The 17,061-nt window shown below is 40.7% G+C and overlaps 1 protein-coding gene across 7 annotated transcripts in view; it reads left to right on the top strand.

Annotated features, from left to right (window-relative positions):
• The window catches only part of NFATC1 (nuclear factor of activated T cells 1), a 305,332-nt gene that overhangs the window by 78,063 nt on the left and 210,208 nt on the right, over window positions 1–17,061 (top strand). For all 7 annotated transcript variants that reach the window (XM_082257749.1, XM_082257748.1, XM_082257746.1 and 4 more), the window contains exon 3: window positions 437–596. In XM_082257749.1, coding sequence (XP_082113875.1) covers window positions 437–596 — 160 coding nt within the window. The remainder of the gene's footprint in view (window positions 1–436; window positions 597–17,061) is intronic.

Here is a 17,061-nt window from a genome sequence, read left to right as displayed (position 1 = left end):
ATTTAGGGAAATAAAAATTTAAAATTTACAAAAAGACAAATTAGACTCCCCTGTGTGTAACATTTATCCATTGTTTGGTTGCTTTTATATTAATATGTTCGCTTTGAGGACGAGTAAAAGCAGTCAGATTGTGGAAAGGGAAACAATGCACGCAGAATTTCCATTGAGTTAAGCAGCCTAATAGCCATTGTAGCATCAGTGGCTGTGCGGCTCTTCATCTTCATGAAGTGGAAAGAGGTTTTGGATGCTTCATGGCCTTTTAAATTACTTATGTCGTGGCATTAGACCTATTGATGAAATTTAAAATGTAAGATAGTGAAAGATGGCCTGCTAATCATGGTCTCTAAAGTAATAGTGCCAAATTCCTGTGGTGTGGGATAATACATTTTGTGTTAATATTTAATCACTGTTAAATAGCTGTTCTTTTCCATTACAGCCCGTCTCTGCCGGCCCTTGATTGGCATCTGCCATCCCAGTCAGGACCTTATGAACTGCGAATTGAAATGCAGCCCAAATCTCATCACAGAGCTCATTATGAGACGGAAGGAAGCCGAGGGGCGGTGAAAGCATCTACGGGAGGCCATCCCATTGTGCAGGTATGCATGTGATAGGACACCCTGTATATCTTGGCTGTGGTTCAAAACAATTTTTATGATGATGGGCAAAGTAGAGAGACGAAATGTACTTTCCCAGAGATGTTGCAAATTAACCTGCTGTGAATTTATTCATATACTTCACAATACCTACTTTGCTTTCTTTAGCAGTTATAAATTACATGCATAAAATATTTTAAAAAACAGGCTCATTTATGACATTTGTGCCTTAGAATGCAGAGGGTTAATGATACACTGAATACAAAATGTGTCCTTTTGGGGAAAAATGTCTTCGAAATGTTGTGATGGCATCATCTTAGCCATGGAATAGACCAAAGTGTTGTACTTTGTGGCAGTGATATATAAACACAAGGTTTTATTTGCTCACTGATAATTGCCCCTTCCTGCCACGGGGGTTATATTTATCTTGACCAGCAATGTAGGTCCTCTCATTCTTTCTTTTTTCCTTCAAGTGAGAAACTGGAAGCGATGCAAGAAAAACAAAAGCTTTGGCTCTACAAGTGTCTGGATTTTGTCCGTTAAAATTAAGAAAGACTTAAATAAAATACTTAGTTAACTGTAGGGCAAATCATTGCACATTTGGAGTGCAAAAAAGTCTTGTTCTTTGAAACCTTGCTGTCATATCCACTGCAGTAAGGCAAAAAATGTATCCCTTCAAAATTATTTTTTTTATTTTTTGCACATAAGTATTTTGTCACAGCAGTAGTAGGTGTTCTAGTGTATCATTTAAAATTTCCTTATAATCTGATACATCTAGTGATACAGGAACAGGAGTCACAGAGATTGCTGTTGTGATTGCCCCTCTGCATTTGCAGCACAAATGTTCTGGCAAATTGACATCTGTACCATTGGGTACACATGTGTAATTTCAGTATTGTAATAGGACAACTTAAAAGGTATACCCCCAGACCTTTACATTAGTTAAAGTGGTTGTAAACCCCAGTCATGAAATCTGAGCAAAGCACATATATCTGTAGTGTTTACTTATCTATACCCAAAGCTCTAAGTGTCATTTTTCTCTGGTGCTTCATTCCTTATCAGCATCAGTCGGTTCTGAGAAGTTTTTCCGACACATGAGATGAATTTGTGACAAAACACAGCTCTGTATTCTTCCCTCACTCCTGTGTGCTGTGTGAAGGAGGGTGTGTGCCTTTCCTCCAATCAGCTCTCACACCCCCCTCCTCTGTGCTACTGACAGATGAAGAAGGATTTTACCATGACTCTGCCCTTTTGAAGGGATGAAGAGAAGACTGCAGATAAACAAGTAAAACTTATATTGGAAGATTTGTTTAATCTCTGTGTATCATGTGAGGCTGTTCACTTCACTGGGTACATGTGAGGGTTTACACCGCTTTAAAGAAATATAGATATTTAAGCTTCTCCCCCAGACAGTTTAAATAAAGATCCTTAGCCTGGTGTGTTGACTTTGTGAATTGAGCCTATTTCGTACAAGGCCTTTCACAAATTGCAATGGTTTACTGGATTTATTTATGGGGATAGCTCAAAGTCAATCCTATTTCATCTTCTCATTTGGCTGTACTTAACTGAAATCTGATTTGTTGCAATAAGTTAGTAGGCTTGGCAGCTTGTCGTTGAACTTTGTAGTATCATTTTTAGTTTTCTTTTTTTTTATAATCTAGATTATATGAGATTCTGAGTCTACTAGCAATTTCTGAGGGACTGTAGTACATAATATACTTGCTTATATTTGATGTATGAATTATTTCATTAAAATATAATCTAATAAATTAGACATCTAAAGAAGTTCTTGCCAGACTAAATAATGCTTGAAAGTGTGGCAGATGCCGTGTTTTTTTTTTTTTTTTATTCATTAAACAATATATTATGCAGTAAAACGCTAATATGAAAAGCAACTTGTCCCTTCTCCCTTCCTCTTCTCCTCCCTCTTCCATTTCAACACTCCCCCACCACTAGTTTTTTCCTCTCCCTCTTACTGATCCCAGCGTGCCAGAATCCAAGATGCTTCAATCTTTGAACCTCAATTATTGACTGTCCAGATGTGTTTAAATAACCACAAGTGGGGGGTTGATTTACCAAAGGCAAATAGACTGTTCACTTTGAAGGAGAATTTTTCCCTAGAGTTTAGTGTTTAAGCATTTTTTTTTTATGTTGCTTGCACATGATTGGTTATTTATTTATTACAGGTACCTATATAGCACTGTCAATTTTATGTAGAGCTTTACACACATATAATGCAAACTCACATCAGTCCCTGCCCTCAAGAAGCTTACAACCTAGTCCCTAACTCACATTTATATTTACACATACTAGGCAAATTTAGACAGGAGTCAATTAACCTACCTGCATGTCTTTAACCACTTCCCGCAAACCAATGTACCTGTACGTCAGCTTAAAGAAGTGGTTGTACCCATCACCCCGGTACTATTTTTTAGGGCCGGCGGTCGGCTTTCAGGAGATAACACCCAATGTGGCTCAGCAGCCGCTTGGTTGTTATCCCAGGGAGCAGGAGGGGATGTCACTGCCTATTACTGTCACAAGGGATGTTTACATTCCTTGTGACAGTAATAAAAGTGATCAATTAAAAAAGAAAAACTGTTAAAAATAAAATTAAATAAATGGAAAAAAAGAAAAACATTTTTTAAAGCGCCGCTGTCCCCGTTAGCTCGTGCACGAAAGAAAACGCATACGTAAGTCATGCCCGCAAATGAAAGCAGTGTTTAAATCACACATATGAGGTATCACCACGATCGTCAGAGAGAGAAAACAATAATTCTAGCAAAAGACCTCCTCTGTAACTCTAAACTCTAAACTGGTAACCCTTAAAATTATTTGAAGCGTCGCCCATGGAGATTTTTAAATACCGTAGTTTGTCGCCATTCCACGAGTATACGCAATTTTAAACCGTAACATGTTAGGTATCTATTTACTCAGCATGACATCATCTTTCACAATATAAAAAAAACTGGCCTAACTTTACTGTTTAGTTTAAATGCAGTGAAATGTATTTTTGCCAAACAAATTGCGTTTGAAAGACCGCTGCGCTAATACCATGTGACAAAAAATATTGCAATGACCACCATTTTATTCTCCAGAGTCTTTGCTAAAAAAAAAAATATATATATATATATATATATATAAAATGTTTGGGGGTTCTATGTAATTTTGTAGCAAAAAATACTGATTTAACTTGTAAACAACAAGTGTCAGAAATAGGCTTGGTCCTTAAGTGGGTAAAGTGTGGGAGGAAACCAGAGTACCTGGAGGAAACCTATGCAGCACAGGGAGAAACATGCAAGCTCCAGGCAGCTAGTGAGTGTTCTTTGCAAAGTGAAATTTTATCACATTTACTAAGCTCTTAGGAAAATTACCTTGCAAAGTGCAATTTCCCTTGCAAAGTGAACTTGAGTAAATTACCCTCTGTATCTCATCTGTGTTACTTTGTTTAATGACACATATATTTATTTCTGATATCTGTTGCAACTTTTTGTAAGTTGGCAAAAAGTATATTTCCTGTTAAACTATTGCAGTTGAATACAACTTGAACCCTAAATTAACTTTACAACATATAAGGAAGAAATTAAATTTACGTTATTCTCTAAATATTATTTTCTCATGGAACATGAGTACAATATTTTTTTAAAGTTATACTAGAAGAAGACACATTGGTAAAAAAATAAACTGAATCAGCTTTTCAACATGCAACTTAAGAAATATAGAAACTTTATTTTTTTGGATAATGTTTAATTTGGTAACAGTCAGCAGTCGTAAAGAGTCATATATACAATATTTCACTCAAGATTTACACATTTTTTTATTGGGGAAAATGTGTAAATCTTGGGTGAACGTTGTATGACTCTTGTGTGAAAAAACTTATAAATAGACCCTACAGTGTTTTTGGTTATACATATTAGAGGGTAGTTTATGTAGGCACTACTTTTGCTTCAAATGCAGAATTTTAGAATAAAGGCTTGTACAGAAAAGCAAAGGACACTGGTGCAATGGCTGAATGACCCCATACTTACTCCTTACTCACCAGTTCTCATGTGTTTTACTTGATGCATGTCACATCGTGCTACACTAAAGCTGGATACACACTATACAATCTTCTTTAGATTTTTTTTCCTTTAGAATTACCAAAACCATATAATATAAGGCCAAACCTAAACGCTTTCAATTTGTATGCAATCAGGCAGGCCCCTGTACTACACAGTCAAAGGTAAATCTAAAGGAAAACGAACAATAAAAGTTGTATAGTGTTTATCCAGCTTAAGGCCCCTTTCACACTTGTGCGCTCTGAAAGTTACGCGACTTGAAGCAGTGCCTGTGTAACATTGAGATCTATGGACCTCAAGTCCCATCAAAGTCAGGCCAAAGTAGTGCAGGGACTACTTTGAAGTCGCTGCAACTTGATGTCACACAGATATGAATGGTACTCATTGGAAATCATGGGGTACGGCTCTTGTCATGCCACTTTGCAGTCCCAAGTTGCAGGACAAGTTGCACAAGCGTGAAAGGGGCCTTAATAAAATAATATAATTTACACTGGGCCACTGGTATGACTCCTGCAAAAGTGTCCACAGTATAAAGTGAGGTCCAATGGCATCACATTTAAGATGAGCATCACATGCACATAATACCCTTGAATCCTACCCTTGTTCTTAAACAGCTACTGAAAATAAGTGTTTTTTTTTTTTAACATAATTTTACTAGAGAGTAAAGAGTGTCATGACAAATAGCTGTACAAAATATAAAACGAGCTTAAAACTTAATGAAAACAATAATGTTGAAGGGATTGTCTTCACTTCAGCAAAAGAAATGCTGAAGATAAAATGAAAATGACATACAGTCAACTTGGGCTGGCTATTCCTCTCCCCTGATTAGCTTGAAAAATGTAAATTTGCTTTAAAAAAAAAAAGTTTATACTGCAGAATTATGTACCGTTTCAGACTAAATACAGTGTAATGTGAGCATACTGCTATGCCTCATCATTTGGCTATGATTATGTCTGCTCTCTTAGCTATACTTTATTTTTTTTAATATACACAAGATAAATTTGTCATATACTGCACACTTAGAAAATAAATCCTCTTTTCTGCGTGGGCTGGAAGCACAAAATGCATCTTAACCATTCTTTGAGGTTTGAATAGGCGATGAACAGGAAATGTTTTGAAACAGAATCTGTTAAAATAAATAAATAAAAAAAAGAAAAATTTTATATATATATATATATATATATATATATATTTATATAATGTCATTTTCCAGATAAAGCAAAATTAAATAGTAAAATATTATATGTATACAATATTAACTGGACCATGATACGTTATTCAGGGAGACAATACTTTTATAATGTTCGTGTTTACAATACTTTTATAATGTCCGTGCACCATGTAAATACTTTAACTTGTGTGTTAGGTGAAAATAGAAGAAGTAGATGCAAATAGTTTATTTGATTAGTCAGCATAAAGCAGACAACTGAGCCAATAAATAGACAACTTATCAAGCACAGAGCAGAAAGCTCAGAGTTTGATGACCAGGTTGGAATTTAAAGAATGTCTTGAAAAACTTCTAAACAAACTGAGCCATACGATATAATTTTTGTAGCTTGAAGCTCAAAGCCTCAACAGCCAAAATGGTGGTTAAATTGTGCCTGTTCACATATGAGTGCTCTGGTGACACAAACATTCAGAAAAATATTGCCTGTGAGCGGTCACACTCAAGTGTAAGTGCAGCCGAATATCCACTGCTCATCTAGGCACTGTATACCCTTGGTGGCCAGGTAATGTAACCACAGTATATTTTTTAAAGACGGCAGCCACTTCTATGAGATTTGGTATGGCTTTTCCATACTTGACAGATATTTTAGCAAAAATGTAATTTGTTGTTCATTTTTGTGTTGAACCAAAGACAGCAAAAAAAAAATGTCAGCTCTAGTATTTTCTTTGTTTTAAACCTGCATAAGCTGCAATGCTAATGATTACATTCAGTTGAGGGAATTTGAACGGACTTGACTGGTTTTTGTAGAGTACTGCAGAGCTGCAAGTTTGCATTCCATTCATTTTCCCTTGTAGGTTAGGCCAAAAAACTGCAGGATCTCCAGAGATTGGCCTCTTCTGCATTAAAGTTCCTTATCGGCCTGTTTCCCCTGTACACTGAGCTGCACACGCACAGCTCAATGTACAATTTTAGCAAATTTGAGATTAAAGTGGAACGCAAAACCCTACTAACCCCAAGCCTACTCTCAGCCGTATTCTAAGCCTAATGTATCTAACCCTGTAAAGAAACAATCACCATATTTATCTGTTCTGCAGCCTTTCTGAGCTGTCAGTGGGGGCTTCAGTGTGTAGAAGAGGAAGTCAACAAGAGAAGCCCCATTATGTGGCTTTGGGTGACGTCACTTACCAGGCATTTCCCAGCCGTTGTTAGCTGTTTACTGTACACAGAGGGTGCCGCTGAGGACCGGACTGGAGCAGCTGCAGAACAGGTAAGTATACCGATTTTTTTCTTTACAGGGCTAGATAGATTAGGCTTACAATGTGGCTGAGAATAGTTTTCAGAGTTAATTAGGATTTTCCTTCACTTCCACTTTAATAAATGTCTGCAAATCCATAGGAATCGTGTTATCTCAGACCGGCCAATGCAAAGGACGAAAGATTAGTACCCAGATAATGACTGGCCGAAGATGCCAATGGGGAGCCCCAGGATCTTTGTTTTCACCTTTTTTTCATCCTTTGTTCTATTTCTCTCCTTTGAAATTAATTTATTTGATGCAGAAAATTTCAGTTCTTTGTCTCAGCCTAGTACATAATCTAGGGTACCATATAATCTGATCCATCATGTCTTGTAGGAACATAAATGTTCCAGCAGTCTGGCACTTGTACTACTGGGTACACCTTTCTATTTCAGTAATGCAATTCCTCCCCAAGTCATCTTAAATTCTGGACAAAACCTGTTCATATTTTGAAAAACACCAACACCCTGCTGTCCTCTCCTAAGGCCCCTTTAACACTTGTGTGACTGCAAAGCCGTATGACAAGTCGTACTCCATGATTTCCAACGATTACTCTTCGTATCTGTGCAATTTCAAAGTAGTCCCTGCACTACTTTGGTCCGACTTTGATGCGCTTTTGAGGTCTATAGACCTCAAGATTACACAGTCATTAATTCAAGGCCAGTCAAAATCGCTGCAAAACCGCGCGACTTTTAGGTCGCACTAGTGTGAAAGGAGCCTAAGGATTTAGATAGTCCAGTCAGTCAGTCAACAATGGGGACAGTTGGCGATATATGTCATCAACACAGTACAAAGTTTAAATCAACATAACACATGAGATATTTGGTTGCACTAAAATGAATGACTGTATTTATTTTGGTTGGAATCAGACAGACTAATCTGGATCTTGGGTCCTCTCAAGTTTTACAACATTGTTCAGGCCAACTATATAGGAACGCATTATATGGACACATTCAGATTCCTTGAATGATACAAATGGGTTGATTTCCAAAAGTCAAATAGACTGTGCATTTTGCAAAGTGCAGTTGCACTTTGCAAGTGCAATTGCTCCAGAGCTTAGTAAGTGAGGTAAAGCTCCACTTTGTGAAGAAAAGGAATCACATGCAAAGAAAATGAAAGAAAACAGCATTTTTGCTTGCACCTGTATGATGGAAGTCAGGAGAGCTTCTGCTCATTTACTACACTCTGGAGCAACTGCACTTGGCGAAGCGAACAGACTATTGTCCTTTAGTAAATCAACCCCAGAATCACAGACCCCCAATTTTTTTTTTTTTTATCCCTCCTAAATGTAATTGTAGTTTACATTTAAAATTTGAGAGGACAATAGGTATACATAAGGCTCATTTCACAAAGCTACCCAATCATAATCTCCTACAGCCTCTTCGCATCCAATTCTTGTCTACATGCAAGCACTCCAGCAACTGCTGCATGTCATTTCTCAGGGCAGGCTTCCTGATGAAAAGAGTGATTGACTGTTTGTTCAATGTGCATCAGCACAGCTGCTTCTAATCCACTATGGGAGAGCAGTAAAACATGTGAGAGGATGACCACACAGGAGAATGGTTGGGAGCCATGAACTGAACGTTGTCACTCTATAATAGGAAGTGTCTGCACAAGGACCTTTACCAGGTTTTTCGAAAGTAGCCCTTTTAAAACATTGTAAGCGTGAAATCACTTTTGAAATGACCTTAGCGCACCAAAGCTTTCATGCGATTTTAGTAATTGGGTTTACATATATTTTAAGCACTTTTTTTTTAGCTAACTAGTAAATTTAGCTGCAGAAATGTGTATCGGGCCAAAATAAAAGAGAATTTGGAAAGGACAAGTAAGCTAAATGTTTCATATTATTGTAAAGTATCATTTTCATTTTATGCCTAGTGTTCTCTCATACTTGCAAATCTACTAGGACAGGTAAATAAGCTGTGCACAACTGATGTTCTAATTATAGTTCAGGGTCAAGGAGAAAGTTTAATTACAACTCATTTGAAACAAGGAGAATATTTTTGTAGCTGTGAATCACAAGGAAGAGGAGGTAGAGCTGGAATGGCAGACTGAAAGGAAACCCTCTAAATTGGTGTCTGTAGCTTCGTGTTTTCATTATCCGTTACCTGTAATTTATGTTGGGGTAATGCACAAATTGCTAGCCTGTACCCCACCCATCTTTCCTTGGCACTCAGGCCTGCACACATTAACTGAAAAGCCCTGTGTCTATTGTCCATATGCTTCTATAATGTATCAGAGGTGCAAAAAAAAAAAAAAAAAGACATTAACACACATCTGTGAGCCAGGATGCAATTATTATATGTAATGAAGCCAAGCAAACATACCACAAAGCAGACATTTTATAGCTCAATCATAAACGGCTGGCACTTTTTACCAGCAACGCTGCACGGGTTATTGCCGTATGCACATGGCCAGCACTTGCCAAATAATACATTCACACATATTCAGCGTGAAAGAGATTACATTGGAGTCAATGATTTCATCAGCTGGAAACAGTAAGTTTGATGGTTGGGATCACGCCAGTTGTCTCTCTAGTTTTCACCACTGCCTTTATTTCAATAAACATAAATAACAGATTGGTGATTCCAAGTGGCAGAACGTTACTGTAGCATGTTCTTCAGTTTCATTGGTCTTCTGATCTATCTCTACTTCTCGATATAAATTCCTTAGAGCTGGTTATATCATGTCTGGGGTTGCTGGAATGAAAATATCAGAAAACGCTCTGTGTAACACTCAGACACATGGCCAAGGACTGGTTGCATATTACACTCAATGCACCCCTTAATCAGGTACATGTGCTCGTTTGTACATACAGCCAAACATTGAATCAAGTATTTGTAACTAAACACTAAATGCCTGCGGACATGGCTAAAGTATATCTAGACCCAAAAACAAAAACAATTGTGATATTGCAGCGTACCAATCTTTGGATGTGGAGGCTAGGTGAGATTTTTTTTTCTTTCATTTTTTTCTTATCAACTGGTGATCCAGCCAGTAACACTTTCTATCTTAGGGGGTGCTACACTCACTCCCCCACTGTATCTATGGAGGAGCAACATAGCCACCCTTGAATAGCACCTGTGGAGAGAGTATTGCTAGATAGTGTAGTAAATGATTTCCTTTTGGGATAAAGGCATTAACTTAATGAATAAAAACTATACATTGTTGGGAATACCTGTCAGTGTAGGGTCCCTTTCACATGGGGTGTATTCCATTCTGATCAGCAGGGGATCTGCTCACAGATCCCCTGTTTTTTGTTGCAGAGTGGGTGGATGACATTCTGCTCTATGGGCGGCCAGGAGTGAACAGGGTTCGCTGTTCATTTGCATTCAACTAGCAAACATTGGATTGATAAAGTGTTATTTTAAAAACTTTGCCAGATGGGATGATTGCATATTTTTAGAAATTGCTCAGCTCCTGGGATTTTTATGTACTACAATCTCTGAATTTTGACGAGAATGAGGTAAAAAGAAAAAATTCAAAGATGGGAATTAACAAAGCTTCCTATGCCATTATAATAGTGTAGGAAACAGAACTTAAGTCACAATAAAAGCACATAAAAGCCTTAAGTCACAATAAAAAGCACATAGACTTCTTTTCACCGGCCCCATGGTCAATTTCAGAGTAAATTAAAAACTGGCACGGGTTCTGTGCCTAATTAATTAATGTGATCACAGCAGTTTTCAATATTGCACCTGGTGTACAGGATGTGAACTGTCTGCCGGTAGACCTGGCAGACAGCTCACATGCCTCTCTCTGCCCATGCAGTGAACAAACTGCATTAGGAGAAACTCATATAGACAGAGAATGCTCCTAGTTCTGCCTATATGCCTGGCTGTTAACCCCAACAAACATTTAACGGCCTTCCTTCTCATTCTCAGCTGAGCGGAGGGGTGGGCAGAGGGAGACGTGGCAAACAGCTTCAGCTTTCCATGCCGTGTCTGGGCCAGACACAGCATGGAAAACAGGATCTCCATTTTCACAGGTTAGAAGAGTGACACAGAATCTTTGTCCGAACCACTCTTTATTACAGTGGTTGTAAAAGCTTAGGGCTTTTTAACTTAATTCATTCTCTGCATTAGGGTAAAAAAACCTTCAATGCCCAGCTCCCCAACCAAAAAAAGTTACCTAGACCTGGTCTTGATCGAGAGCTGTGTCCGAGAACAGCAGTGCTTTCCGCTCTCTCTCTCCTCTCAGGACATGGTGGAAGCAGCATTAGACGTTGGCTCCTGCTGCTGTCAATTAAATCCTCTGAGGGAGGAGTGGGGGGGGGGGTGGAACATAGCCATGCTGCCTGTGTCTAAGGATGCAGGCAGTGTGGCTCAGGATTAAACCCGCACAAGTGCCCCTATAGCAAGCGGAGAAGAGGAGGAGCCAGGTGTGTCGGCGGGGGACCCCAGAAGAGGTTATTCGTGCCGCTTTGTGAAAACTCATTACACAGAGCAGGTAAGTCTAACATGCCTATTGTTTAAAAAAAAAATACTGTTTAGAATCACTTTAATTACCCCAAAGAGTGTAAATTCTGTGGGAGAAAACACCTCATTAGTGAGCGAAGCCAGTAGAGAATGACTACAGTGTACAGGCTGACAAAAAGTCCACAACTGCTCAAATAAGTGCTTTTTACAAAAGTGATATGTGGAAGAGCACGTCTTCATTTACAACCTTTTCAGTGTTGAAGAGAGAAAGCTGTAGAAAATTTGAGGGTCAATATAGATCCCTGGAACCATTCTGTATTGTGTGAATGGTTCTGGCGTTTTTAGGAAAAAAGCATTTTTGTGTTTGGGCTAATAGAAGCAGGTTACTAGGAGGATAAGGCTGACTGCTAGGCTCAAAATTGTGAGGAAAAATCCTTATTATGCACAATTTTCAGGGGCTCCCATTAAAGTCAGTGCGACCAAAAACATGCAATTCTGCCCCCAAAAAGTGTCTGTACTTCTTTGGCACAACAGCACATTGTACAGATGTGAATTGGCCCCCTAGAATAAAATGGAAATCTTATTGTCGAGCATTATCACGCTTCTGGAAATGTGCAACAGATCACTCTGGTGTTAACAGGGGCTAATATTTACCAAAGATTCCATCAGATAGATCTCTTCACTGGAGTCTGCTGCTCATTCCCCCTAATAGAGTGCTTACCTCTTTTTCCACATTTAAGCCCCGTACACACGCTACGAATTTCCGCCGACCGGTCGTCCATTTTTTGTGGCATGCTAGTCTGATGTGGAAAGTGAAGAGGTTTTTTTCATACGAATTTTCCCGTACGACAGAATTTTACTTCAGAAGTGATGACATGTGTTGGATTGTTTTGTATGTGTTCTTTCGTCTCTGAGCATGCCTAGTCTTGCTCTTAAGATTTTTTTCCGTCTAAATCTGTACTAATGAGACGAAAATCGGACGTTGTATTACGGACAACAAAAATTTTATAGCCTGCACATCAGGATTTTGTCAGCCGAAAAGTCGGAGTCAGCTGTCGAAAGCACCATACTAACAATCCGAAAATCGGCAGATTGGTCGTCGGACGAATTTTCCCTTCCGAATTTCTTATCGTGTGTACGGGGCTTTAGGCTCCATTCACACCTGAGCGTATCATTTTCAGACTTTTTTTTTTTTTGGCGTTTGTCCAGGCCTTTTTATTTTTTGGGCGTTTTTTGCAGGTGTATGAAGGCAGGCATTGACATCTGACCAAAAATGCTTGTAATCTGCCAAAAAAAGAAGCTCATGTACTTTTTTGAGCTTCAGGCCTTTTGCTTCAGATGACAGAATGTGAACAGGGGCCATTGAAATGAATGGCATTTTGCTTGTTGGGCATTTTGGAACTTCAGAGATGAGCGTTTTACAAGCTGAAAACTGCTCAGGTGTGAACAGGCCCTTACTGGAGGTGTAAGATCCTTTAACTAATATTTATCATTGCACAATTTTAGACTGTTTGCTGAAGTGGTTTGAGAGAACTGTTTTCTGCTAGTTTACCACAAAGTTTTCACAGTAATAAGCCGTGTGGTGGATGGGTATTGTAACCACCGACACAGATTCTCTTGTGTAGAAAATTGAAAAAGTTTATATTTTAAGGGTAAAAAGGTGAAATGCAGTGGCTTCATCTTCTTATATCTAAGGACAAATCCAAAGTTCAGGACAATTTTATAAATCGTGTTCCTTTGACTTCGGTGCGTACAGTTCATGTTTTAGTGCATAATTTTTCTTGTAAGGTTTTGGTCTAGTTTTATTTCTTCTTCCAGTCTTTTACTTCCTGTTTTTTAAAATAGCGGCATGACCTAGTAAATCAAGTTGGCTACTATTATGACGGTTTTCTTACAAATAAACTTGGTCACTGTTTTACTTAGAAAGTTAATGCTTTTATTTTACTGAAATGGCAAAGCACATCTTAATAGTTGCTTAATATAAAGCAGTGTGTGTGTCACCTCTGCTTCCAATAAGCTTTGCATGCAGTCATTGTGTAACCTCTGTCATACAGACAGGCACCCTTGCACATCATATATTTTGAAGAGGTGTGAACTATTTTTGTGTGCGCATGTAAAAAAAATCACTTGCCATAAAGAAGAATGAACAAAGAACAGATGTCCACTGCACAAAGGACAAGCCATTTTTATCACTTAATTCATTTATTTTGGTTACAAGTAAAAGAGATCCATATGAAAGCCATACAAGAGAATACATGCAGCTGACTTTTCAGATTAATATTGTTGTGTGGAAGCCATGTATGGCTTGGCTCAGCCAGCAACCAAACGCACAATTATTTTCAGTTTACCTGCCAAGTGCTGGGCATATAACATGAGGCAAGCGATACATTTTTTTATAGGTCTGGCTATAACTAACCATCTATAATATCTTGCTTAGGGGGGTTGCTTGCTTCTAAGAGGTATCTCTAAGGTCTGCTTGTATTTAATATACGATCAATCATTATTACAAAACCAAATAGCAAGAAGACATTTTCTCTAAAAAAAAAAAAAATGTCTGCGCTTCTGTAGTAAAGTCACCAATCGGCATATGGGAAGCATTTGTAGCTGGACTGGTTGTATTTGATGGATTTTTTTCAGACTTTTCTTCTAAATTGATAGCTCCACAAAATACACTGATCAGCGACAATAGATCCTGTGCAGGTCACATCATATAAAGTTTCTGTTAGTAACTGGAATCACATTGCCTCGAACGGACTTTGTGATTTACCATACGTAAGCTACATTTTTGTAAACGCCTATACCAGTGGTCTCCAAACTGTGGCCTGGGGGCTGGATAGGGCCCTTTGCTTGCTTTTATCTGGCCCTTGTGGCATGATTCCTCTCACTGTCAGCAACAGTGGGGCATAGTTCCTACCACTGACAATGGAACACTATTCCTTAGACTGACACCAATGATGGAGCACTACTCCTCCCACTGACATTAACCTTGGGGCACTTTTCTTCCCATTGATACCAATGATGGGGCACTATTCCTTCCACTGACACCAGTGATGGGGCATTGTTACTCCTACTGATGCCAGGACATTTTCTTTTCCCACTGGCCACAAGTTTTTGTTAATCCCTCTGCAATACAAACAGGCACAGCCTGCATGAGTGTGGCAACTCTGCTCTGAATTCAGGAACAGTGCAGCATTGTTGCCACCCCATCACAGGAAGCTGCATTAAGTGGGCTTCACTGGCAGGCTAAAAATATATTTGTGGGACTTTGCAGGGAGACTAAGGCTTCATTCCCATTTGCGATTTAGCAACAGGAAACTTTTTTTCTCTTACGTCCTCCGACAGTCGCCGCCTCTTCATATTCGTCACATATGGGGTATTAGACTTTGCTCCGAAGGAGTAGCTAGGCAACAGAATATGTTAACAATAAAGCTTTAACATATCCCACCCTCAAGGGGTGGTCCCCTCAGTCAATACCCTCCTACTTCCTGCAACCATATCTCAGTTTTAATGTCTAGCTTGTCAGGAGTGGCTGGCTCTCTCTGTGCTGGGACTTTTTGTCCCAGACTCTTTCTTCTTTTTGATATTTTGTTTGAGTTTTCTCTCTACCTTTACTTAGCTGTTATTTTTGTCAGCATTAGTTAGTTCTTCGGACGAAGAGGATCATGCGGACTGGGTCTCGGGCTGATCCCCCTGGTCGCAGGTCGTGGGTCAGTGGCTTCCCAGTCTGCCATCGAGCGTTCAGCCAGGTAACGCTCCTGGCACGGTGAACGACCCATCCCTGTTCGGTGCAGGGATGATTGGTGAGGTGGCTACCTCACCGGACGCTGTGCGGTTTCTGAACCGCCATTGTGTGCGTCTTGAATTGCGACTCTCCCTGCCTCATGTGCAGCGGCTTGTTCGCCTGTGCGGGTTCCCCACGCCATGTGAGGTAAGTGTATCTATGTGGGGACCTGTCTGTCTGGGGGGGGTCTCAGTCTGGGACTGTGTAACCTGCCTTTAATCACACTGCTTGTCTCCCTATATCTCGGCTGCATGCTGTGGGCTGCAAGGGGGGGGGGAGCTGTATGACACTGAGTATGTCAGGCTGGGCAGTGTGAGGAGCTGTGTGCTGTGGGGCATGTTTTTAATGGCATGTTGGGGCATATACAGCGATCGCTGCGGCGATCTAACATGTATCCATATTATGGGATAATATTGTGTGTGATTTTATGCACTGTGGAGCGGCGATTTCGGCGCCAAACGGCGCCATTTTACCGGCGCCCGCTCCGGCCGCATGGTTTACATGCACGGCGGCCATTTTCTTGTAGCCTCCATAGGCTTACATAGAGCGCCCTGGCAGCATCACTTCCTCTCTCCTGGAAGCACCGATCGAGGCAGCAGCAGCAGCGGAGTCTCCTCAGGTTTTATCCTTCTATTCCTGTGTTCCATTGCCTGTATTCAGTCTGTATATTCCCTGTGGGGGTCTCATTGTGCCTGAGTGTGGTGCGGTGGGCTGCGCTTGCCGCGCTTGCTGTAAGGGGGCAGTTAACCCTTGGTTGTCTGGCATACAGGGGCAATGGATTCTCAGGAGGGCAAGTTTCCCACAGTATTGGTGGAAAGCCAGGGGACCGCTGTTTCCCCCCCAGGGGGGGATTTGGCCACTATTGTGGCTGGCCTTGCTGCACAGGTGCAAATGCTGGTGGCTGCTCAATCTACTAAACGGCCCAGAGTTGCTCTGTCCTCTGATTCTGAGGGTGAAGGTGATGGGGCTGTTCTGGCGGGGACCCCCCTATCGGGGTCCCGCTCCTCTCTTGATCTAGTGGGGTCTGAGGTAGAGGCTGAAGTTGAGGGGGTTGATAATTCTCCCCCTGGCTCGCCTGAAGAGCTTGCAATCATGGATGAGTTGATTGCTTCCATTAAGCAGACGCTACGTTTGCAGGACGAGGTGTGTCCCCCAGCTGCCTTGGCGGCTTATGGGACGCAGAGAAAACGCAGGACGCCGCAGGTTTTTCCCTGCAATGCTGATTTTCAGCGCGCTGTTAAGGACCAATGGCGCGATTTGCGCAAGCCTTTTGCGGTACCGAGTAAATTTAAGCTGCGTTATCCTTTCTCGCCTGCCACTGATGAACGGTGGTGTGTGCCTCCGCCAGTGGATCATGCTATTGCGGTTTTGAACAAAGCCACTGCGATCCCTGCAGAGGGATCCCCTGTTTTCCGTGATGCCACGGATAGGAGACTGGAGTCTCTTGCCCGTCATACTTATTCTGTTACGGGTTCTATGCTTAAGGCTCTGTTTGCTTCTCTCATGGCGGCCCAGGCGATCGCAAGTTGGACGCAGATGCTTAGGCGCGTCCTAGTGGCCGATTCGGCCTCGGCGGCGACCCTGGATATGGTGGATCAGATCCACCAGGGTGTCATGTATCTGTGTGATGCGGACCTGGACCTGATTCCGTTGGCCGCGCGTGTGCACAGCGTGGCGGTGTTGTCTCGCCGCCTGGTTTGGTTGAAATGTTGGTCGGTGGACCAATCTTCACGTAAAACCTTAGCCAATCTG

The sequence above is a fragment of the Pelophylax lessonae genome (assembly GCF_965119305.1).
Source record: "Pelophylax lessonae genome assembly, chromosome: 5".
Classification (NCBI taxonomy): domain Eukaryota; kingdom Metazoa; phylum Chordata; class Amphibia; order Anura; family Ranidae; genus Pelophylax; species Pelophylax lessonae.
Note: the sequence above shows the minus strand (reverse complement) of the source record. Positions and strands in the feature narration are given on the sequence as shown.